This window comes from Rhea pennata, chromosome 12, assembly GCF_028389875.1.
Source record: "Rhea pennata isolate bPtePen1 chromosome 12, bPtePen1.pri, whole genome shotgun sequence".
Classification (NCBI taxonomy): Eukaryota; Metazoa; Chordata; class Aves; order Rheiformes; family Rheidae; genus Rhea; species Rhea pennata.
In genome coordinates this window covers 8,166,415-8,189,378 of record NC_084674.1, presented here as the reverse complement: position 1 = coordinate 8,189,378, position 22,964 = coordinate 8,166,415, and the positions used below count along the sequence as shown (strand labels likewise).

Sequence of the window (22,964 nt, the reverse complement as noted above, 5' to 3'; positions counted from 1 at the left end):
AGTTTGGGCTTTCATTCAGGAAGGTTTTCTGTGACCCTGCTAGGTCACAGAATCCTGCGTTTCCAGAAAGAAGGACAATAGCCATATTTACCATTGCAGACTAACAAATGTTTTCAGCTTTTCAGCTAAGGAAAGCAGTAAAAAAGCAAAAAACAAAAAACAAAAAAACAAAAAACAAAAAAACAAAAAACAAAAAAACAAAAAAAAAAAAAAACAAAAAAAAAAAAAAAAACACCCACCCAAAACAAAACCAAAAAAAACCCCCAAAAGCGCCTATCCTTTATTTAAGCACTGCAGTGTCATGGGAAGGCTGAATCTCAGATGAGATTGTGTCAGGGCAAATGGGCAAATTCTCATTTCTGTCACTGTGGGCGTGAATCTAGATTGCTCTGTCGCAGCCAGTGAACCCACATTTACCGCAGCGTAACTCCGAGCAGGATACTACTTCATGGCTGGCAGCTGCTCACCCAGCTCAGACAACAGCAGGGAGGGAAAAGTAAAGGGGGAACCTTGCTCCGAACCATGATGACAGTCAGGCAGGATTTACCTGCCTTCTCTGTAGATAGCTCCTTGACTACGCTTTCAAAGCTGCCACTACAGCTAGAAATGGAAAATAGCTTTTATTGACAGAGGTGAGATCAATGCTCTAAGACAGAAGGGAAATGAAGGATGTAGGCCAGCCAGGATCCAAAGAGAAAGGTGCTCTGTGATCCTACCCATCTCCCAGATGTCTATTCTCCATCTCCCCTTCCTCTCCACACACCCATAAGCTTGCATCCTTCCCTCCCATCTCCATCGCTGTGTCCCTCAACTTCCAAGATCATGCCAATCCCGGTCCTTTTCCTGCAGACTTCAGGACTTTTCTTACAAAGCCCTCAACTCCCACTGCTCAGTAAAGGACATTCCCTTTCCCTGTTTCTCAGTGCATGAGGAGCATCCCACCCATCCACCCCATGGTCCTGCTATGTATCCTATGATGCAGAAGAGGCCTAGGCATGAGGTTTCAGCAGAGATGCTGAGTCCACCAACACCCGTTGGGGCAATCCTGCCACTCTTCTTGCTGTTTGAATCAGAACGCTTGAGAACTACATACTTGCACTTAGCACCAATCAGCTACCTCTGCTTTTATACTATATGAGCAAAGACTACACATGCTCTAGCTGTTTCCTTTCCCAATGATCTGCATTCCAGCTTTAAAGAATTTCTCTGCACCTAAGGTAAAAAGTTGTACCCAAAATTCATCAATTTTGCCCAGTAGACAGACCCTACTTTAATGAACAAAACAATAAATTGCCTCTTTAAGAAAGCTGAGAGTCCTGTATGAGTGGAGCATGTGGCAGAATGATTAAAGATCATTTTACAGGCAAAATACCTGCATCTCACAACTGGAAGGCATTTACTGCTTGACTTGGTCCTGACATTAGAGAGCCTTTGTTGGTCACTGAGTCTGTAATGGCAGAACAAAACAAAAAGACAAACCAAGGCACATAAAGCACCATCGAATTGGTTTAAAGTATGCTTTTCTGAAAGATACAGCACTGAAAAGTCACTGACACAAGTTCCCGTGGAAATGACCCATCGGTCCCAACGTGACTCTGCCAAGGGCTGGGGATTTTGCTGAAGCATGTTTCAATGTTTCCCCTGTGGGCAGGCACATACCTGAGCCAGGCTGTGGGTCCATGGACACAGAGGCAGACACTGGTGGCATTTTATTTTAGCACATTAGGAAAACCACCAGGGATACTGCATTCTGCAGTCTCTGTGCTGTTCAAATGTGTTTGCTTGCAGAGCTTTACAGGTTGCACCTCCTGAATCTCAAGGCACCTGAGGATCCAAACTCCCATGCTTATTTGTTTGCTCTTAATGCATCTTTCAATGAGTATCAGCTGCAAATAATTTACAAGTGCATTGCTTCAGCTTCAGGTACTAGGCAGTGCTACTATGAAGGCTCAGGTAGTCCAGGAGACCATACTGAGGAAACCTGACTGTGAGTCCACTGGTGGAGATAAAATCCAAAGTGCTGTTCATGAGGCAGGTTAATGCCATCTCTTCCTTGCCAAAAGAGCTGCCACATCACAAGAGCTGAATGAAAGAGTCCACAGTGAGATTGTCAGAGCAAGTGATTCTTCTGAACCATTCTGGATGAATGAGTCTTCTGCTCAGTGGCTTTAGTAATAAAATAAGAGATTTCAGAGAGATGCCTTTTCAGAGGTTTAAGGGAGTGAAACAAAGCCATGGTGACTGGCAGCTCTTCACTGCTTCTTCCCACCACCCCCCCCCCCCCAAAAAAAAAAAAAAAAAAAAAGTGGCTGCAAAACTTCTTGGTACAAGGAAGTTTTCTTGTTATGATTTACAAAGTTAGTGTTGCCACATGATGCATGAAGGCAATACAGACTTCAAAGCATTTATTTGACATGATGGACTTCTCTGCTTGGAAAACACTGTGTATAGTGCATGTTCATTCTCCAAAATTCTCCAAAATCTGCCTGAAGTCCATTGTTATCTGAGTGTTGCATTATATTTGGGAAGACTATTGAAATGTGTGGGAAAAAAACCTTCAGTACATGAACACAGCAGGGCCAAATGTCACTTCAGACAAGACAGATCTTTTACAAAGCATATCATTTCTCTTATGGAATGAAACCCGATGCAGACCATGTTCTGGTGATCACAAAAACCTCGCTACTGAAGTAATCAGAAGCTTTACCTTTTGTTTTATATCAGCTATACAAAAAAAGGTTCCTAATTTTGCACCGGGCATAGAGCTATTACAGCATTTATGTTTGTCCTATGGAAGACAGGATCATAAGTGTGCTACCATCTACAGTAATTTCTAATGGTACCTCCAACCATGAAGTCCAACCAAGGCCAACAACACGGCGATCACCACATCTTTGTATTGACACCCAGTAAAAGATGAGAAAAAATAAAACCCATTAGTAAGAGAGAAACTTTGCCTAACAGTTGGCCACAGGAAAACGATGTTATTAAAGACAACACGGGCATATGGGAAGACTAGTAACAGAACAGTCAGCCTATTTATTTTTGTTCGTATATGACACTGTGTGCAGATAGAAACAGTCAGTGAGATACCCGACTGCCTGCCCCACCTGCCCTTCTTCAACAGATGTCCATATAGAAGATGTAAAAATAGCTGTAAAATTGTATGTTCACTCTGATTACAGGAGAATAATTAAACTCTGTTTACTTGCCGTATCTGAGTTGCAAGAAATAATTAAACTAGTCTTCATTCAGCTACAGTCTTGGTCTTCCACCACTACAAAATTAACCTTTCCTACCAGACGGATGATTGACACAACATTTTCAATAATAACAGAAACAACTTGCCCTCCTCCTGCCATGTACACACCTTGCTTGTAACACTTATTCTGAAAATTTCTTTGTAAGTGCAATTATGAGATCTGTATCAGTGGCAGGGATTGAAAATTTTAACTGAAGCCATTGTAAAAGTTAATTGCACTTGCCAATATCATGGTAAGATAGCACAGCACTGCAGCATGTTCCCTTTCCCAGCTCAGTATGGGAAAGGCTCGTGTTGGACATCCCAGGCCCATTTGACTAAGGATTAGTTGGCCGTTATTTGCTATTACCTCAGTAGGAAGCCAGAAATAGAATTAATTACATTAGCATATGGGACTTGTGACGTAACTTTCTTGTCTGCTATTTTCAGTAGGGAAGGAAAACTGAAATAATTACTATCTGACAATGAATTACAATTCACTTCCTCAAAATGTGAAATTTCTCTGAGGGAAAGAAAGAAGTCAATGTATTACCCTGAAGCCAAAAGTAAAACTGGCAGCTTAAATAGACCTTTGAAAGAACTCAAAGATCGCTCAACCTGGAAGCAAATGCTTAGGAAGACCTCCTTGCAGATCTCCTACAAACTTCAGTTACGTGAGATCCAGTAGGATGCCTGGAGAACTGCACAGAAACCAGACACCTAGAAAGCTAAATAATGCTGGATTAAAGACTTCTAAACCAAAATAAGGTCACAGCTGGAAGCAAGATAAACAGTTCAAAAAGAAATAGCAAAAATACAAAAACCACCCGAGCCCAACAGCTTGATCTCACAGGATCTGGGATTTCATCATGCATCACTTCCAAGAGCACGGGAATTGAGCAGCATGAAAGAGTCATTCGATGTTTCTGCCATCTCTCAAGCAAAAATACAAAAACCACCCTAGCCCAACAGCTTGATCGCAAAGAATCTGAGATTTCACCATGTATCACATGCAAGAGTAGGAAAATTGAGTCCTATGAAAGAGACATTTAACGTTTCTGCCATCTCTCAAATCTTCTATGAAATAAGAGTATCACATATATAACTGATCTGCAGAACAGTTATGAATTGTTCACCTCTGGCCTGTTTGGCCATGTTCAACCCTGTTTATTGACATCTCCATTTCTAACACCAGGTTCACAACCCGAACCTCAGCTCGGATAGGAGCAAGAGCTCAACACCCACCTGCACGGCCGAGAGATTACGTTATGTGAAAACAGACAAGGTCAGACTTTAGTCATGGTGCCAAACTTCAATAAAATCCCCCTTCAGTTCCCTTTCATGGTCACGACATGGATAACACATTAACAAACCCACACCCTAGGCCAGCCTTCCTGAGCACCGGGGAGTGTGGCAGCAGGCAGGACCATCTCCTGCTCGTGCCACGGGCTCCACCAGCACGTTCTGACGCGGCAGGGCGGCCCTGGGAGAGCGCCAGCAATCATCTGTAAGAGCAGGGCAGGCTGGTGCTAATTATCGCACAGCAACGGGATCCCACGAAACAAGCTGGTGGCACCAGGCATTTGGTTGCTCAAGGCCGAGGGCAGCCACCCCTGCTCTGGCAACTCCCTAGTGTTGCGTTTGGCGGGAAGAGTTGTTAAATTTCCTTTGAAGGTGTAATCTATTAAAAATTACTCATTAACACAACTGAAAAAAAAATCAGTGACATATTACTGATTACATCTGTGTCATGCTGGCTCGGTGGTGGGACCTGGTTCACACGGCAGATTCATCTCGTGCTTGCAGCCGCTTTCTCAACCCGAACATCATGCACAGCTCCTTGAAATGCTCTCACACACAGGATGACACTGGCCTTGCCTTTTGGGGGCTGCTATGCAAGTCAGAGTAACACGCTTCGCCCTCTGTGTAAGGAAACTTCTTCAGCAGGTTACAACTAAATACTCTGTTGAGAATTGAAGAGCCTGTTGTGCTCATTTCTGGCAGGTCCTGGGAGGGCTAAGCCTGGAGGCTGTGCCCAGCATCCGCTTGAGTGGGTAAAGCTCGGCTTTCTTTGGAAGGCAACGTCCGCAGCCAAGTCGCTGGGCTTTCCCATCTCCCCTGATATTCGGGCAACCTACAGGTAAGATCTGCTCTGTCCTGCACAAAGCCGAGCGTGGTTCAAGACTTTTCCCACTGCAGCGGGAACTGCTGGAAGGCCTCTTTGCTGGCTACAACACTTTGGCTCGCCTCCAAAAAATGGAAAAAGCTCTAATCGTCTTCCTACTACTTTGGCACCATCAGAGTGTTATTGCTGCTTCTGCATGAGGAGTTTGCCCGTAGTGGATATTCCTCCTTTAAGCACTCTCATTAAGGAGCCAGGCCTTTGTGCGAGAGCCTCAAATCCAGCCCCAAAGCCCCCGTCTAACACGAGCATCAGAATGGGCATGGCTTACCAGCAAAGAGAGCCATGGTAACAGCTAGTGCTTGCTATATATTTGGCCCTCGATTTATTCATCTCAGCCACAGCTGTTCCCAAGCAGGAAAAAGAACTATGGAAAGTGAGGCAAAAGCAGCGCTGGGGGCTGGAGGGAACAGGGAGGCCTTTAGCTAACAAATGCTGGAAAGAAAACAGAGAAAGCACAAATCAAGAGAGCAGGAACGAGAACACAGTGGGAACAAAGAAAAAGCAGTCCAAAAGAGCTCATTCAGGAATCCTGGAAGAGGGACACAGTAAAACCTACAAAGAATTTGCAAAGTTTGGAGTAATAAAATAGCTGAGCACACAGCAAAGCAGAGAGGTGGGGAGGCAAGAATGCCCAGCTCCTGCATTCGCACCCATGGCCACAGGGCCATGTGGCTCAGTGGGCTGTCCCAGAGCAACATGTGGACAACAGGCAGAATTATTCACTAAAATTCAGTAAAAGGTTAAAGCTATTAAAAAAAAATCCCAAACAACTAGAACAGAAGGGCTCAAGAGAAGCAAAAGTCTATGTGTAAACACTGATTGCAATAACACAAAGAAGCATCAGAAAAATGGGGAACAAGGAGAGGTAGCAAAAGGACACAAAGAAAAACAGAGAGAAGGGGAGAAGAAAACATTAGAACTGGAGACGGCGCCGTTAGAGGACAAAGGGGGTTTGTGAGCAGTTGGGTTCCCCCAAGTCCCACACACTTCAGTGAAACAATCAATCATTTAAATAAAACACTTCAACAGCAAAGACGGGCCGGAAATAAAAATGCAGAGATATAAGCACAGCTGAGGAATTTGTTTGAAGAACGGAGATAGACAGGTAAAACAAAGGACGCACAACCCAGAGACAGGAAGCTTTAGGGAACAAAGTAAGAGGTCGTCTGAAGTGGTTTATTTAGATGACAACTGGGGGCAGCTTCCTGTTTGCATCTGGGAGGTGGATGTCTCCCTGCAAGACCAAAACTTAGGGGTTTCATGTAGAAGCTGATGGGTAGGTCTCTCCAGTCTGCTCTTTGCAGGAGGTCAGGTTGGCTGAGTGAGCAGCTCCTGCTAGCCTTCTCCTCCAACCTGCCCCTGAGGACAGGCCAGCCCAGAGCAGAGGGCACAGCTATCCACTTCACTGCAAGATGCACTTAGGCGCTTTTTATCATCGGATTCAGATTGTTCCTCCGCAGAGCATAGGAAAACTCAGTTCTTGAGCTTTGCAATGAGCAACTTCCTTTTTTTCTTTTTTTAGGACCAGAATTTCTTTTCTCTTCCTCCTCCTCCTCAAAAAAAAGCGGATATTAATAATTTGGATCGGAAGAGCTTGCTATCATGAAGCAATGGGTGGTAGCAGTGCTACACCTAATGACATCACGCAGCCGGCCTGGCCAACTCTTCATCCTGTCAGTGCTATTCAGTAAAACACAACTAATTATTCTGCCAGACCCTCAACCGGGCCAGATGACAAATTGAATCACGATAGAAAACGTAAAGAAGGGAAAGAGGAGAAATTGCACCATTTCCTATGGCTGAAACTACATTACCCATTACCCAAAGGAAAACTCTGTCAAAGGGTTTTATTACTGCTGTTGAGCTATACACCAGAAGGCTGAGGTACATTGCCAGGAGACCCCTGTGTTATACTATAAAAGCTTACATGTACTGCACAGCTTGCATTCAATATCCATCACTGTTCAGAGGAGAAAGATCTTTTTTTCCAGAACATCTGCAAAATCTCTCATTCATCAGCATACCAAAACACAGTTACCAGAAACTACTAATTAAAACTTAGCAGAGTCAAAAGGACAGGTACCTATTTTTCTAAGCTGATATCCACTTGATAAAGGTGAAAACTAAAAACAACACCAGGGAGGCCACTAGAAATCAGAACTTTTACTCAACCTATTAGTCAACTCACAAGGGAAACTTAGGAAGTGTATAATTACGTCATCACGGTAAGGAAACACCACTCTGTTGTTTATTAATCATTTCCAAGAAGAATGCTATCAGAAAGACATTCGTAATAGCACCACTGCTTGGCAATGTGCTCTCCCTGCTCACTGCAGGGTAGGTACTTAAGACTCCTCTAGCACTGAATGGCCACTTCGGGAGAATTTCAATTCTGGTCAGAAACTTGCAATGCAAATGTACCTTTTCACACATTGTTTGGACAAAAGGGACAAAACCCTACAACTACAACAAACTCCCAAATTCTCATGAGACCTTTCCTTCTCCTCTGGTAAGAGTGACAGATGTAGCCTGTCCAAAACAGCAAGCATTGCTAGATATTTTGTTTTCCCTTAAGCTACAAAGCCACAAGGTACATTCTCTCCACCAGACACAACCGAGAGAGGAGAAGGTAAGCTTCAGCATTTGCCAGGGTGCCCTGTATCTCCTCCATAAATTAGGTGACCAAGACAACCAAGGCAGTATTCCCTACCAAAAACTGGAACAGGGGTGAAAAGGAGAGGGAAAGACTGCAGGGAAGGGAGGACAAGCAAGACTACATGGGATGCTTACATCCTTATTTGAGAGGCTAGACCTCTTCTCTCCACTACATGAAGCAACTGAGAAGAAAAAGGAAACACCAAAGACAAGCAAGAGGCAGTGTTTGTTGGAAAGGAGGAGAAAGAGATATGCATACTGTGGGAAGTTCAGTGGAAAGAGTAGTATTCTTGTGAATCATGATCCAGAAGAATAGTACTCTAAATGGACACTACGATACACATGAGACGAAATGCAAGGAAGGGACTGTTACAACTGCACAGCACAAAGTCCACAAATGATTGTCAGAGCCCTCCCAGCTACCTTTGATTCAATGAGTCCTGTGATCTGCTGCTCCATTCCTCCAAGGGCTACTGATGAAATGTGCCAGATTCCGTGTTTCTTTCCAACTGTTCTGAGTCTCCTGCATCTGATCTCAAAGAGGGGAGCAGAAACAGCTGGAAGAGAGAAACCAGAATGGCATAGTCCAGCAGCAACCCTTGGAAGAACAAGCAATGACAGCCTTGTGAGAGGTACCATTGGCCCCCAGCACATACGTTTACATGTGGACATGTATCCATACATCTTCTAGGAGAAAAAACACATGTCACTACTGCACCTGCTCTGGCCAGTCACAGAGCATCAGAGCACCTTCTGACTTAGGTCATCAGGTGATTGGTGCAAGCTGAACGGACTGACAGCTCAACAGCACAGCTGTGATCCAGTCATAGGTGCCAAATGGGTCACGTGTGTTAAATGCAGTCTACAGTTTGCACCGTGCTTCTCCTCAAGTGACACCTGTACTCCCTCAGTAATTCCACTTGTTTGCAGCACAAGAGCAGCTCTCAGCCTGTGTAAGGAAAGCCAGTCAAGGTCTGCTCTGTCTAGGCTTAAAGCTCCTGTAGATCTAGCTGCAGGCCAAAGGAGGAAGGCAAAACAGCAGGTGAAACAGGAGACCTAAGGAGTAAACTTCTTCAGAAAGAACTTGGGTATTTGCTGCCAAAGGAGAGGATTAGTTGTGAAAATCAGGAAGCCAACTAAGCAGAGAGCAGCAGGAGGCCACTTCAGATAATAGGGGCAGTAGGAGCAGGGCTATTGCTCACCTAGACCCGTGAAGGGGAGATAAAAAGGCTTGCATTCTTTCATATGTGCAAGGACTAGAAATGGGCAGTGAAGAGGTCAAGGAGATAGCACTAGTGGAGGAAGGGTCATGAAAAAGAGCCTTTGAAAATGAACTCTGGAAAGTGGTTAAAAAGGAGCAAACTGTCAGGGTTGGTGTTAGTACCTTCTTATTTTCACTAGAAAGAAACAAGCTGTTGCAGCTCTCAGTCAAATTTGGGGAGGGAAGACTGGAGGCACAGAAAGACCAAGACAGAACAATGCCATTAAGATGACAGAAACAGAGGTTCAGACAGAGCAAATCCAAGCAGGATGTTGAGGAATTATGATCAGGAGAAGACAGAAAACAAGTTTAAAGACTCATGAGATACTTAAGACAAGAGAACCCAAAGGATCTTTTCGCCAGATGAAATGGAAACAGGAACATTTTTCCTGAACACAACTTCCTTAAAAGTGGCTGTTAGAAGGCAGACACATCACATCTCTCATCAGGACAGCAGTACCATTGAGAGAGCCTGTTCCTAGCACACACACACTACCATTTCTAGAAGAGTCCCTCAACATCACATCCCCACTTGCTTTTGCCTCAAGAGAGCCTAGTGACATCTTACTGCAAATTAGCTCCCTTTCCTAAGCGTCAAATCGTTAAGGGAAGTAAGAAAATGAGTACCTGAAGTATCACAAGTCTGCCTGTCCCCTGAAGAGTTGGTGTGAGGTGTCCGGTGCCGGTAGACTATATGTGGCTTATTGTGCTCTTCTTCATACTCCTGTTCTTCAAGTGATAGCAGCGGCTCTACAAAATAGTCCCCATCGTGAGACTTGAACGTGCCTAGCTGAGAGGAACAGAAACAGAAAGGCAGTCAGCTTTGGGTGACGACAACTAGACAGCAAGACTACCCAAAACAGGGGTGTTACCAGCAGAGGCGTGCGAGTTTCAAAAGCTTCCTCCCAGTGCCCAGCCTCTGCAAATGCACCACAGCACCCACATGGGCAGCGCTGTACTCTGCAGCCACCCACTGAAACGCATGTAAAGCGAGTTACAGGGAGCATGAGAGGAGGACATCTGCCAGACCCGACTCTTATGCCACTGAGGGGATGCTGCAGTGTGCTGGAGGCCTCAGCGCAGCCCCGTTATTTTGTGCTCTTTTTCATACCCAGGATACGTAGGAGCAGTTCTACCTGAGACAGGATTTAAACAAGCACATAAGGACCAGAGAGGGTGTTCAGCCTGTGAAATTCCTATTTATGAGAAGACACCAACACTCCTAGCTGCATGTGACTATGAACGCAGAGACTTTGAGGGAGGGGAAGAAAAAGCTTCATCCAAACCATAAAAACCACCCTGTGGCTGTCCTAGGCTGGAAGCCAGACCACAACCAGGACATGTTAGGAGGAAGGCTTGTCCTGCCATACAAGTGCACAGCAGCCTCGCTCAGTCCTAGCGCTGGAACAGTGCTGCTGTATAGGGAAGAGGCCAGGTGGTGGCATGACCATGCTCACCCAGGGGAGCAGCTACACCTGGCCAGAGTCAGAGATCTCAAACACAGCCAGAGACCAACATGGGATGAGCAGTGCTGGGAAGTGCACCGCTTCCTGCGCCTTTGGGTGCAGGAATGCCCAAGAACGCCTGCCGCAGGCCATGGGAAGGTTCTGGGGCCAGCTCTCAAGAGCTTCTGTTCACCTCTTTCTGGGCGTTGCCAGCACCCTTGAAGCAGAAGGCATCAGGGTGGTGAGACACATCAGGGGTCAGTGCTGCTGGGGACCTCCCAGTTGCCCCTCCCAGTCCTCGCTGGCCCCTGCGGTGGTGGTGGAGGGGGAATCCCTCTCCCTGGTCACCTCCCCCCGCCGGGGTGCCGCTGGGTGGCGGGTTTGCCCCGAGGCGGGACGGGGCCGGACGGGACCCCCCCGACGCCGCAGTCCCACGGGCTCCTCTGAGCGGGAAGGGGCGGGGAAAGCCCCGGCCCGGCCCGGCCCGCTACGGCCCGGCCCGCAGCGCCAGCCGGGGGAAGGGGCTGGCCCCGTCCCTCTGCCCACCCTCGCCCTGCTCCTCCTCCTCCTCCCGCTGCTCCGCGCTTCCGCCCGGCGCGCCGCCGCTGGGCCGGGCCGGGCCGGGCCGGGCCGGGGCTCACCATCCCGGAGCAGAGGCTGATGACGGCCGTGTGCCGCGGGCGGGCGTTGACGTGCCCCCGGTAGAAGCAGTGCTTCACGTCGGCGTCCGCCGCCTCCGCGTACAGCCGCCGCTGCTCGGCGCCGGGCTCGCCCAGGAGGCTGACGGTGAAGAGCGGGGCGATGAAGGCCGAGCTGGCTGTCAGGTTGAAGAGGAACTGCTGGCCGAAGGCGGAGAGCCGGTAGTGCGCCTTGGAGGAGGCGGCGGCGGCCGCCGTCCAGGCGTCGGGGGCCGCGCCGGTGCTCCGCCGCCTCCTCCTGAAGTGGACATCGGTGGGGAAGGGCTCGCCAAACTCATTCACCCGGGTAGGAGTCACTATCTCGTACTCGCTGAGCTTCTCCAGCAGCTTGGCTGCGAGGAGAGAGAGAGGCACATGCCCCCTGAGCGGAGGGAAGACGAGCCCCGGCCCGCCGCCCCCGCGCCCCCGGCTGCCCCCTTACCTTGCCTGGGGTGCAGCTTCTGCCGCCTGCCTCCTGCCCTCAAGCCGTCGACGAAGAGCGTGGTTAGTGCCAGCGCCAGCGGCGCAAGCTGCATGGTGCTGCGCGCCGTCCGCAGAGCAGAGCAGCCTTCCTCCGCTTCCTTCTCTTTTTTCCTCTTTTTTTTTCTCCTTCTCCTTTTCCCCCTCTTTCGCCCCCTTTCTCCCCCCTCCCCGCCCCCCCGGTGCGCTGCCGGGGGGAAGGCGCTGGAGCCGGGCGGCGTCAGGGGCGGGCGGGCCGGCGGGGGCGCGGGCAGCGGGGCGCGGGGCGCCGGGGGCCGCGCATGGTGCGCGGGGGCGGACGGGCCGGGCCGGGAGCGACGGGCCGGGACGGGGGAGCCGGCCGCCCGGCCGCCTGCTCTCCCTCGCTTTCCGCCTCTCCCCCCGTCGGGCTGGTGGACGGGGCGCTCCCGGGAGCCAATTTAAGGGGGCGGGCTCCATAGATCAAGCAGGGGGAAAAGATCCCGCCCTGAAGGATCAGGGACAGCCCTTCCTCCTCCCCCCCCCCCTTCCAACATGTCACTTTCTTTCATTCCCGAGGAACGCTGGAATCGCAGGTTTTCGCCAAGAAAAGCCCTGGCTGCGGCGGCCCGGGCGCCGCGGCTGCCCCGTCCCTCCCGGCGGCGCCCCGCTTCGCCGGGCTGCGAGTGGCTCTGAAGACGCCCGGGCAGAGCCGCACCGACCGCTGCCCGAGCGCGGCAGCTCCTCGGGGGGAAAGAGCCGCATTTTGACTCGCCAGAAGGAGAGCTGCAAGCGTTTCTTACATAATTGTTTCCTTTTTCATTTTTTTTAAAAGTCCTGAAGAAAGTTTATTAACTCTACAAGTATTTGAAGAATCCTATCTGTGACACTTTTTATAGCATTTGTTTTCTTGTGTGATTCTCAGATATGAGGCACTTAAAGCAACTTTGTCTAGGGTTATATTGTGCAGTTTCAGGCACCCTGAGGGAAGGAGGGGGTCTTTTCCTTCTCAAAGATTTTTTTTTTTTTCCTTTTACAGGTTGGAAATATAGTATAAAAATGTGAGACATCCTTTAAAACTAAATTTAATTCAGCATGCCTTCTACCCTTCCACCAGCGTGCTCTTTTTTTTTGCAAATGGGGAAAGATGCTGTGAAATTTAAAGATTGTAGCAAGTGGAAAAAAAGTAACTGAAAGTGCTTGAAAGCTGGAGTTGCACTTCCATAAAGAATTCCATACTTCTGTAGTTTCTCCACTCAACTTTAGGACAAAGAACAGAAATACCATCATTTTCTGCAGAAGGGTAAAAAGCTTTAGAATAAATCAATTCAGAGTACACTAGAATATTTTATGCGAGCATGAAATTGTGCCAGCCGTCTGCAGGCTCCTGACACTTCTAGACAAAATAGCACCTCCTGGCTCTTCTAAACTAACTGCTGTAGCCCTTCAAGCCATAAACCTGTCATTAGTAGTAGTTTGTTAATCTACTGAATATAAAAGTAAAAATATGCAAATTATCACATGCAAAACCATCTATCTTTAATTCTGTAGCTGGCTCAATGGGGCTTCTAGGCCATAGCAACAGTTTTGCACAAGTGAGCACTGAGCAGGAATCTCCAGTTGCTGGAGACCCAAGCCAGCACATCTTCAGGGAACAGTGTAGTGTCACATAATCTCCAGGCTCAGTAGCATTTGTGTGGCATTGTGCCTAACCTTATAAATCACATTATATTAAAGTCTGGGATGCTTACAATGAGGTAACTCACCTATCTTGGCTTCAGCAGCTCAACAAAGCCAGACCGTGTTCAGACTTCAGTTGTCTTATGCGTGGTCATCTCCAGCAACTGTACTGGTTTCATCACGTGTCCAATTCTCAGGTTAGTGTGGGCAAAGCCAGCACTTCCCAAAGATCTGCTCGGGGAGAGAGCCTGGGGTGTATCTCCATGCACTCACCTATGTATCAGAAAATCTATGCCAGCTTTACTTTTTGTGCTGTAAAAGACCTGTACAGTAATGTCTCCTTATCCTAGCAGCTAGTTGCTTGCTCGTGCACATACATTAAAAAACGACTTCTCAGAATAGGAGCAAGACCAAATTATTCTAAAATAACTTCATTCTGAAAAGTCTGCTGGGGCTGCCATGCAATCCTCCAGCTTTTGTGGCCTTTCTTGGCTCTTTATGAGAGAGTGTGAGGTCCTCACCTGTCCCACATTGAATTGTGTCCTGCTTGAGCCGTTGAGGTCCTTGGGCTGCTGGATGAACAATAAGAAGACTCTCAAAACATCACTGCATGGCAGCCAAGGCTTTCCTCCAGGCTTGCTTTCTTGCTCGAATCTTCTTTCTTGGGGTCTTCTCTGTTGCATCATTGAATAAATGACTCCACTATCAGGAGTAATAGCTGCTCCCTGAGCCTTGGTGCCACTGCACCAGGCTAGCGGGAGCCCACTTTAAATTACTGGAGCACTGATCTTCCCATGGTTTCCCCATGCACTCTCAAAACTTTCACAGGGTGAGGACTACAGTGCAGCTTGGGATATGGCCCCTTCCGCTCAGCTAGTGATGGACACAGTATCCCGGGAGTGCCAGGAAGAGCTGGCACTGCCTCCTGGGGGTGTTGAGCAATACCGGTCAGCAAAGGATTCAGTGGGAGTGAAGAAAAGTGAACTGGAGTTGCCTGAGGAAAGAAAAGGTTGAAAAGCTGAGCATAGCATTGGAGCTGAGTCAGACGGGAGGGGAAGAGACTTACGTGAAGCTAGGCCTGCCAGGGACCTGGGAGAAAGGCATGGAGCCTTACTCATCTCCTCATCCTCTGAGTGAAGAGCTGGGCGGTAAAGACGTCTGCTGTTTCACCTGGGCTGCAGCAGTGCCTTCAACAAGACCATTGTACCCAGAGCTGCAGACCAGTTAGGTAGCTAGTGGTGATTTCCGGTGATTTCACAAGCAGCAGCGCTGATCTGCTGGCCCGTTCCCACCCCTCACCTGCTGGTCCCAGCCTTGTGTCCCACTGTATCTCTTGCACTGGGTCCGGTGCTCCTGGGAGCCACCTTGCTTTGAATCGAGTCTGGTGATCCTGGAAGCCACCCTGCTTCCATTCAGCTTGCTGGCACAGAAAAGAAGATAACACACTTTTCAGTTTTTTTCTCAGTTAGGTTCACGCCGGGTAACAAGTTAATTTGGTTCCTGGAGTGGAGGTCAAATGAGCTTAAGACCTGCAGAGAGTGAGAAGCAGCATCACACAGCTGTGAGCTGGTCTTTTTCCTTTTTGGCGGCAGTGAGCTCAGTACGTTGAGGCCGTCTTGGGTAGAAGCATCCTCATGGGACACTCTCTGAAATCTTGGCACATACCATCAAGAGGGTAGGAAAAAAAAAAACCCAATTTGTCCTTTTAGAAGTGGGGAGATGACCCATGGAAAGACTAATTAGGTCTTGGTTATGAAGCAGAGCTGGGAGTGGACTGAAGTGCTCCCGAGACCAAAGCCAGGCTTTGGAACAGGATTAAATATATTCTGTCATTCCAGAAGCATGGTGTTACCTATTTAAAATTCTGTTTCCATTAATATGCAGAAAAATTGTATAGTATGCAGCATTTTGAACCTTTACAGCTGGAGAGTGGGAAGTACAGAAGGAAAACTGTAGCATAAGTAAATAGATTATGTAGGGCTTAGAGAAACTAAGCTGCAATCTTAAATTTAAATAACTTTCCTGTTAGGAAGGATCTATTAATACTTACAGTATGATAACTGCAGACTCCCAAGTCCTTACCCAGTCAAAAGTAACCCTACGAGCCTATACCTACCCATGGAAAAATCCCCTTGAAACACTGGGAATTTTGCCTACATAAATACTACAGATGTTGAGCCACAAGAGCCTTTTCTATAAACTACAAAATGAGAACTTGATCACAACAGCAAAACTTCAGCACAGCATTTCAGGCAGGATGCATTGCTGCAAGAATACACTTGAGGGGACCCCACTTCCTGCAAGTTTTTGCCCTGCTTTTTGCCCTCCTTCCCATTTCCTGCAAGTTTTTGCCCTGCTTTTTGCCCTCCTTCCCATTTCCTTTTTCTCCTAGGTGAGTGCGATCCTCGGTGGCTAATCTTTGTTCTTTGCCGCTCTGCTGCTTTGCGTAAGCATTGTCTTCTTTTATCTGCTGCATCCATTTGCTTGCTCAATGATTATCCCAGGAGGCAGAGCGTTTCCCTTTGATGCTTGCTCTCCAATGCCACAAGATAACCAAAGGCAGCAAACATATTTTCTCCTCGCATCTAATCTGTGCGGTTAGAAAGTGAAAGATTTCATTCCCTTCAAACAGCTGACTGGTTGCTGGCCGGATCTCAACCTCTCTTGCTTCTCTGCCTGTACGGCTAACAAAGATATTGCTCTGGTGCTCCATTTCTCTGAATTTAGGGGACTGTTCTGCTCACCAAAAGGGTTCCCTTTAAAGGATATTTTCTAGCACCAGGGCTGTTACTTTAAGCCTTTCCCATTTGTTTGGAAGAGCTGAGACTTGCATGTTCTTGGTATATACTTAATTTTCAAACCTCTCTCCTTTTTCATTCCAAGCCAGTTCTTTTGATCATGGCTAAAAGGATTTAAATATATAGTTTAATTTCCCTGCAGTAGCCATTTAAGCCCCTGCTTTCTCTGTTGGGTTCTCTGTTCTTGCCCCTCTCTCTGTTGCCCCTAGATTGGGCCCTGCCCCTGTAGGGAGCTGCCGAGCAGCCCTCCCCTGAGCTACCAAGCTGGGGCTGAACCCTTGGTCGTTTGGGGGTTTGACCCACAGAAACACAGAGGGCTGGGGAGCGGTACCTGCATTTCACAGCAATGCCAGCACAGTGTTTTTATCACTATAGTTGCCCTGCATTTTACAGATGGAAGGAGATGTTAAACAATGCCCGGATGCTGCAAAGTAAGTGCAGGATTCAACTCAGTCCCTTCCCAGTGCTCCGAGATGCATGCATTGAAGTGACTCGTCTGAGGTCATGCAGACAAATAAACTGTAAATGTCCTTCAGCTTGGTCCAGGGTCAATTTGTTCAACTAGGCTGGCTTCCCACCCTGTGCTCTCCAGTAGGAATCATGTTCCCCGTGGGAGCCAGTCATAATCTGCATGCAATGGAAACATGAGTGTAACCCTGTCCTTACAGAGACCATCCTGCTTCTTGCCTGGGTAGGGAACTCACATTTGGGAACAGAAGGTGAAGGAGGAAAAGAAAACAAGTCCCTTATATTGCTCCCCTCACGTGCAAGAAAACTGGCTCTTGTTTTGCCTTAGAAACAACTTTGAGCCTGGAAAACAGCTTCATGAAGAGAAACGAGGGACTGGGTGGGAGGAACAGCAAAGCCCACGTAGCCACAGCAAATGCGTGGGACTTCCCGGTTTAGCAGGTCAGCACGGATGGACATAACGATCCCTTGAGGCCCTCTGTTGAAGACTTGGCTTGTTCCAACTCAGCCCCTCCCCAGCTCCCAGCATTGCTGCAGACTGTTTGCATACTCCTCCTTTTGCTTACACTTCTCTTATCTGCCTTGCGGAAAGTGCGTGCTCAGATTAGCGTAATGTGCCTGCAATGTTGCACAGACCCTTTGGATGGACAAGCATGTGTAGACCCCATTCCCTACCCCTTTGAGTACAGGCAGCAATCTGGGGCAGGACCTAAGGTGGCTGAGGAACACTTAATTCTTGACCTTCCCATTTTTGTGCAAATTAAGCCATCAAGCTAAACATTATGTTGGTTTATCTGTTGTATTTGTCACACTATAAATCAGTATACTGCTTTTAACTTTTGATATTACATACATGTGCATCTGTGTTAAGTTCCAGGTGCCTTTGCCAAAACATTAACAGTAACACTAAGAGGACTAAACAGAGCAGATGTTCTGTAATCCCACACCAAAAGCAAATGGGGAATGCTGAAAGTTTTGTAGGTACAAAAAGTTTTACCCCTCAAGCCATGGACTTTTATTCAAATAAACCAATTATCATAACAGCTCTGTGAGGTATCACCATCACCTTACAAAGAGGAAACTGAGATGGCCAATTTGATGAAGGACAAGGAGTTGTGGAGCTCTGACCCTGTGACCAGTTCTAGCCTCCCATTGGAGTCTGCATGTAGCCAACATGTATAAAGTGATATATCAGCGCTAGGATCATTAAACTGTAAAACTATTTTAGGAGGATTGTTTTCATTCTTTTCCTAAATGGTAGATTGCCTCTAGAGATAAAATGTAAGCCTCTATTAGAGTAGGAAAAAAGCTAGGCATCTTTACAGATACCACGCACTTTTACCCTAAACTGCTTGATTTCACTAAAGATGTCACTCAGCAGCCAGCTAAAAGCAAAGACATCTCCCTGGGGAAAATCTTTGTGGTAGGGTTGTTTTTGTACTGGTAGAAAATCTGTAGTAGTTGGAAAAACATCCAAAAACTAATAGCTAAAAAAGGCAAATATTTTAGGCCTAATCCAGTTTCTGTCAAAATTCGTGGGCAAAACTTCCACCAACTCAGCGAAGTGCAGAATCAGGACACCTATGCATTTTTTTTTTTTTTGGGGGGGGGGGATTTTATAGCATCATGTCATGCTTATTAATGTCCACATGACAAGCAGATATATGGGATTTCATTACCAGGATGTGGTGGCTTGAAAAACCATTTCTCTCTAACTTTAAGAATTGGCTCTGCTCCCCAAGTTTCATCACAGTAAACCAGAGCATTTTAAAATGCTGCCCAGGTAGCTGAGGCCACAGATTGTCTAGGGGAGGGAAGGCGGGAAGAAATAATCTAATGACAGCTCCATCACGCTGTACAGCTACTGGCATCGCTTAATTACGACAGCCAAAACGTACCCCAGCCCAAAGCAGCGAGGCAGTATTCCTTCCTCAGATACTAAGGGAATAACAGAGACAAGCTGCTTGGATATGATGGTCCAGAGGCAGCTTCCAGGAGGTCTCTAACTTGCTGACTGCAGGGCATGCTGGGGAAGGATCTCTCCTCCTACACGTGCTTTTGTGCTCTTGCCTCCAGTTTCCTCATTTTCTCTGAAAGCAGCATTGGCAAGGAAGGGATTGGGGATGCTTAGGCAGTGGAAAGTCAGAGTATGAACACGTGATGCAAATTTAAAAAGGGATCTAGTTTCTTCCCAGCTCCGCCGTATTTGCCCTGGGTGAGTGAGGGGTAAGCATGCTCTCTTTTCAAATGTACCATCTGCAACAAGCTGCAGATGTTTGCATGTTGTTTCTCATGATTGCTATTGCGCAGCCTGAGCAGCTGGGCACAGCTAACACAGGAGCTGTTGCTGCAGATCTGTGCCTGCATAGAATCAGAGAATGGTAAGGTTGGAAGGGACCTCTGGAGATCATCTAGTCCAGCCCTCAGCATAACCCCTACGGGGACTGAACCCACAAACTTGGCATTAGCAGCACCCTGCTCTAACCAACTGAGCTAAACCTTCTTTCCAAATCTTTACTTTGCCGACCGAGAGGGGACACCCACTAGGAGGAATCCAGTGTTCCATAAACGAGGGAGTTTAGGCTCAATGTTAAGGAACAGGTTCAGAACGTGCAGGATGCAACCAAGAGTGCACAAACTCCAGATGATCTGCAGACCTAAAGCAGAATTGTCCTCTCCTTCCCAGCTTTTTCCATCGTCCACCTCTGCTCCACATCTTCCTGCCTTCTCACTTACTCAACATCTTTCTTTTGATTGCAAACGTTCAATGTGAGTGAACCTTGAATCAAAACATGCCCCTAGCAGGTGCAGGGAGAGTTACACCGGCGAAGGGAATTGGCTGCAGCCTACCTAACCACATTCATGTCGTGCCGCTCGGCCTGGGCCGCTATCGAGAGAATTAATGGAGTGTAAATCCGTGTTTGGTAGTACACTGAGTCTCCCGCCTCTAGCTGTAACTCCTTCACTCCCTTTGCAAGCCACACAAGACTGAGATCTCCCCAGACAGCCACAGCTGGGCATTTTGGATCCTGGTAGGAAGAAGTGGAGAGTTCACACAGACAAGGCTGACGGTTTCAGAGTTAGTTGCTATTTCTGAGGGAGTCTGCAGTGCTGAAGCTAAAGCCTATTAAGAGACGATCTTCTTTTAAAGCTATTGTACGGCTTGGCTACAAAAGTAAGGCACCAGATGTGCTGGAAAACAATTTGTAGGACACAGTTGTGCTGGTATGCCTACAAGGATCTTGAGAGTTTATGTTTATAACGGACTATTTCTTCGGAGACAAATGTTTGTCAGAATCATCAGTTTTAATTACTCAAAAAAAAAAAAAAAAAACTGGTAAAGTGAACTGCACTTACACTCAGGTTGGTTTTCTTCTGCTTTCCTCCTTTCCTGAAGAGAGGACAGCTAGCATGACTCTCTTCCTTAAATTTATAAGTAGTAGATTGATACATATTAAGCAGTTTTATAACAGATATTAATATTAAGTAGTTTTCTTCCTAAATATGTTCAACAATGCTTTCTTTCACTCATGAATTATTCATTGCACAGAGAGATATTTCCTTTTATCTATTTTCATTCTGCTATACAAACAGCTAATTTTGCCAGCTCTAAGTACACAAAAAACACGGATCAGTCCTCAAAATTCCCAAGACTTCTAAACCAAGGCTTATTTTGTCTTTTGTTTGCAAGGGAGGATGAGCTGCGACAGGATTGCTTTCCATGAGGACCTCAGAAGGAGTAAGCAATACAGTTGACAGAATGAGTGTTCTTGTTGACCCAAGAACAAATGGGAATAGATTGGCCATGAGTAAATTTAGGCTGTGAATGAAAAGAAGGTTACAAACCATCAGAAAAAGCAGGATTCTGCAACAACCTGCCAGTAACAAAGATACTGTTTTCATACACCAGCTTCCTTCTTAAATGAAGTATGATCACTTTGTAATATGGAGTGTGACACAGTTAGGTACAAAAGCAGGAGCTGGATTTGATGACACTAAATTTAGAGCTCTGATACACCCAGTTTGAAGACATGACTTTTCTTTCCCAGGCAGAAGTGTTGTCCAAATGCAATTAGAGGATTTGGGCCATTTGGGCTTTCCTGATAACTGCAGCCAAGGCAGAGCTCCTCCTAACCTGCAGACCTGCGGCAGCCACAAGGAGGTGGGCATGTGGGTAGCACAGCTTGTGTGCCTGGAAATACAGCAGCTCTGCTAAGGATCTACCAAGATCCAAGTATATTGGGATATATATGTCTCATTTTCAGGCCTCTCTACTTTCTGTAGACACTAGAATATAAATAACATTACTGAATGTTGGTAATGGCAACTAGGCTCAATTTTGTAAGCCATCTGTTTCCAGATTTTCTCCTATTTTACTAGCCTAACTCTTAAATACCCCTAACATTTTCATCCAAAAAGTTTCAAAAGGAAGCAGCATGACCTGGAACTCACTGTAAAATTAATGGATGTGTTGACCTAGTTGGCATTTCTTGGAAATGACAGAGTCTACTGAGAAGCCAGGACCAATTTGTGCTAGCTGCAGCTCTAGCCCAGGACTGAAAATGAAACCTCTGTCAGAGTTGCCCTACCTTATCATGCTCAGTTAATGCGTTACTCCACATTAGCTGCCCAGTTAAGAGTAGCTTTTGGTATAAGGAGAGGGCGAACTTGTCTTTAGCCACTGCGTTGTTTCTCTGTGCAGTTTTCATAGCAGCTTCCTGCTCTCAGTGCTCTTTGCAACTCAAAGCACATGTTCGCAACTGAGAATTGTCCAAGTTGGAGCCATTTCATCTACTGACGAGGCGATCGTTTGTGCTCGTGCAGCACCAGGACAGGGAGATGCTGGCCCTTGGTGGAGACCACTAGATACATCGTAACTTAAGAACCTTGCTCACATCTCCAGAGACCTGTGACTGAATCAAACTCCATGAGCATGAAAGGGCACCCTCCAAAGAAGCGATATGTAGTATGGACATTGGGCTCATTAAAACAAAACTCTGCTTATTCCATTTTGTTCTGTGAATTATTTAACCCCTCCAAGCAGTGAGAATATAATTTTGTAGCCCTAGGTATACACATATGAGATGGTCTGGTTTAGGGTAGCAGTATCTAATTAACCATGTCCATTTTTTTGCATGCCATTATGAATGGTAAATAGTCCCATGAGCCAGAAGTTACCGATTTTCTGACATGGTACGCTTATGGTAGTACTTCACCAGAGCACCGGTACTTCTTCCAGGGATTTGCTGCTGTGTGAGCCACACAGGGGTGATGCTGTTTTGCCTTGCTGTGAGCCACTCCAAGGAGAGAGGGGTCCAAGTCCTAGCTGGCCCTGGGAACACAGTCATCATTACCACTTACTCTTGTGCAAACGCAGCACTCGCTCTGAAAAGCTCAACCTCATGATCCCCTACCATTTGGCTTGGTTTCATACTAGAAGCTTCTATTGAGCATCCCAAAACAGATATGGCTGTTGGAATCCCAGATTAACAAGTTCTGATGATAAAAAGCCCATAGTTTTGATGCTATTTGTATGCAGCAGTGCTAGGACTGTCAGGAGCCATTATCTTTCGGCAGAAAGGGCTGTGAGACCTTTTGGTGCTCAGAGCTGTGACTGCAGCTTTTAAAGGCAGAACTTCCTTTCCCTTTTCTGTCCCATTCCTTAAAACTTTTCTCATGTCCTAGTCCTTCTCTTTCAGGTCACCTATCACCTGTCCATGTTACCAGGGAGTCAGGCTGCTGTGCACAGAAACCAGCTTATGTCAATGGAAACCAGCTTATTGACTGATCTGTCTCTTTCTGCATCTAAACTCTAAAATAAATAAATAAACAAACAAACAATGCATGAGTAGCTTTTAAATCTAATTATACTTGTGTTCACTTGGCAGAATCTGACATATTTTGCAACTAATTTATCTGACCCAGCAAAGAGCTTCCAGGACAAAGACATGAGCGTGTGATACAGTGACATAGATGTATGCTGTCAGTTATCCATTTTTCTTCTGAAATGCTTGAAAAGTGTGCACTTCTCCACCTCAGTCCTTCAGCAAAAGTGCATGCAACTCATTTATTGATACCAGGAAACACGCACAAATGCAATCAAGCTCATTCTACTG

General features: G+C 46.7%; 1 protein-coding gene and 1 long non-coding RNA gene across 9 annotated transcripts in view; one reads left to right on the top strand and one right to left on the bottom strand.

Annotated features, from left to right (window-relative positions):
- ADAMTS9 (ADAM metallopeptidase with thrombospondin type 1 motif 9) overlaps positions 1-12,154 on the bottom strand; it is an 80,349-nt gene extending 68,195 nt beyond the window's left edge. For 3 of the 5 annotated variants that reach the window (XM_062585671.1, XM_062585673.1, XM_062585672.1), the window contains exons 1-3: positions 11,907-12,151; positions 11,429-11,817; positions 9,970-10,132 (exon numbers count right to left, since the gene is read on the bottom strand). In XM_062585671.1, the coding sequence (XP_062441655.1) occupies positions 9,970-10,132; positions 11,429-11,817; positions 11,907-12,000 (646 nt within the window). In that variant the 5' untranslated portion in view covers positions 12,001-12,151. Of the gene's footprint in view, positions 1-9,969; positions 10,133-11,428; positions 11,818-11,906 lie in introns of all 5 variants that reach the window. The other 2 variants (XR_009959685.1, XM_062585674.1) reach the window with 2 other exon arrangements.
- Positions 11,402-22,541, top strand: LOC134145790 (uncharacterized). 4 transcript variants are annotated; one of them, XR_009959688.1, is made up of 5 exons: positions 11,402-11,968; positions 12,482-13,205; positions 13,687-13,779; positions 20,898-21,010; positions 21,551-22,541. It is a non-coding gene; the product is annotated as an uncharacterized LOC134145790 (long non-coding RNA). The 4 variants fall into 4 exon arrangements; XR_009959687.1 differs by having other exon boundaries at positions 20,902-22,541; XR_009959686.1 differs by having other exon boundaries at positions 20,898-22,541.
- Positions 22,542-22,964: the final 423 nt, after the last annotated feature.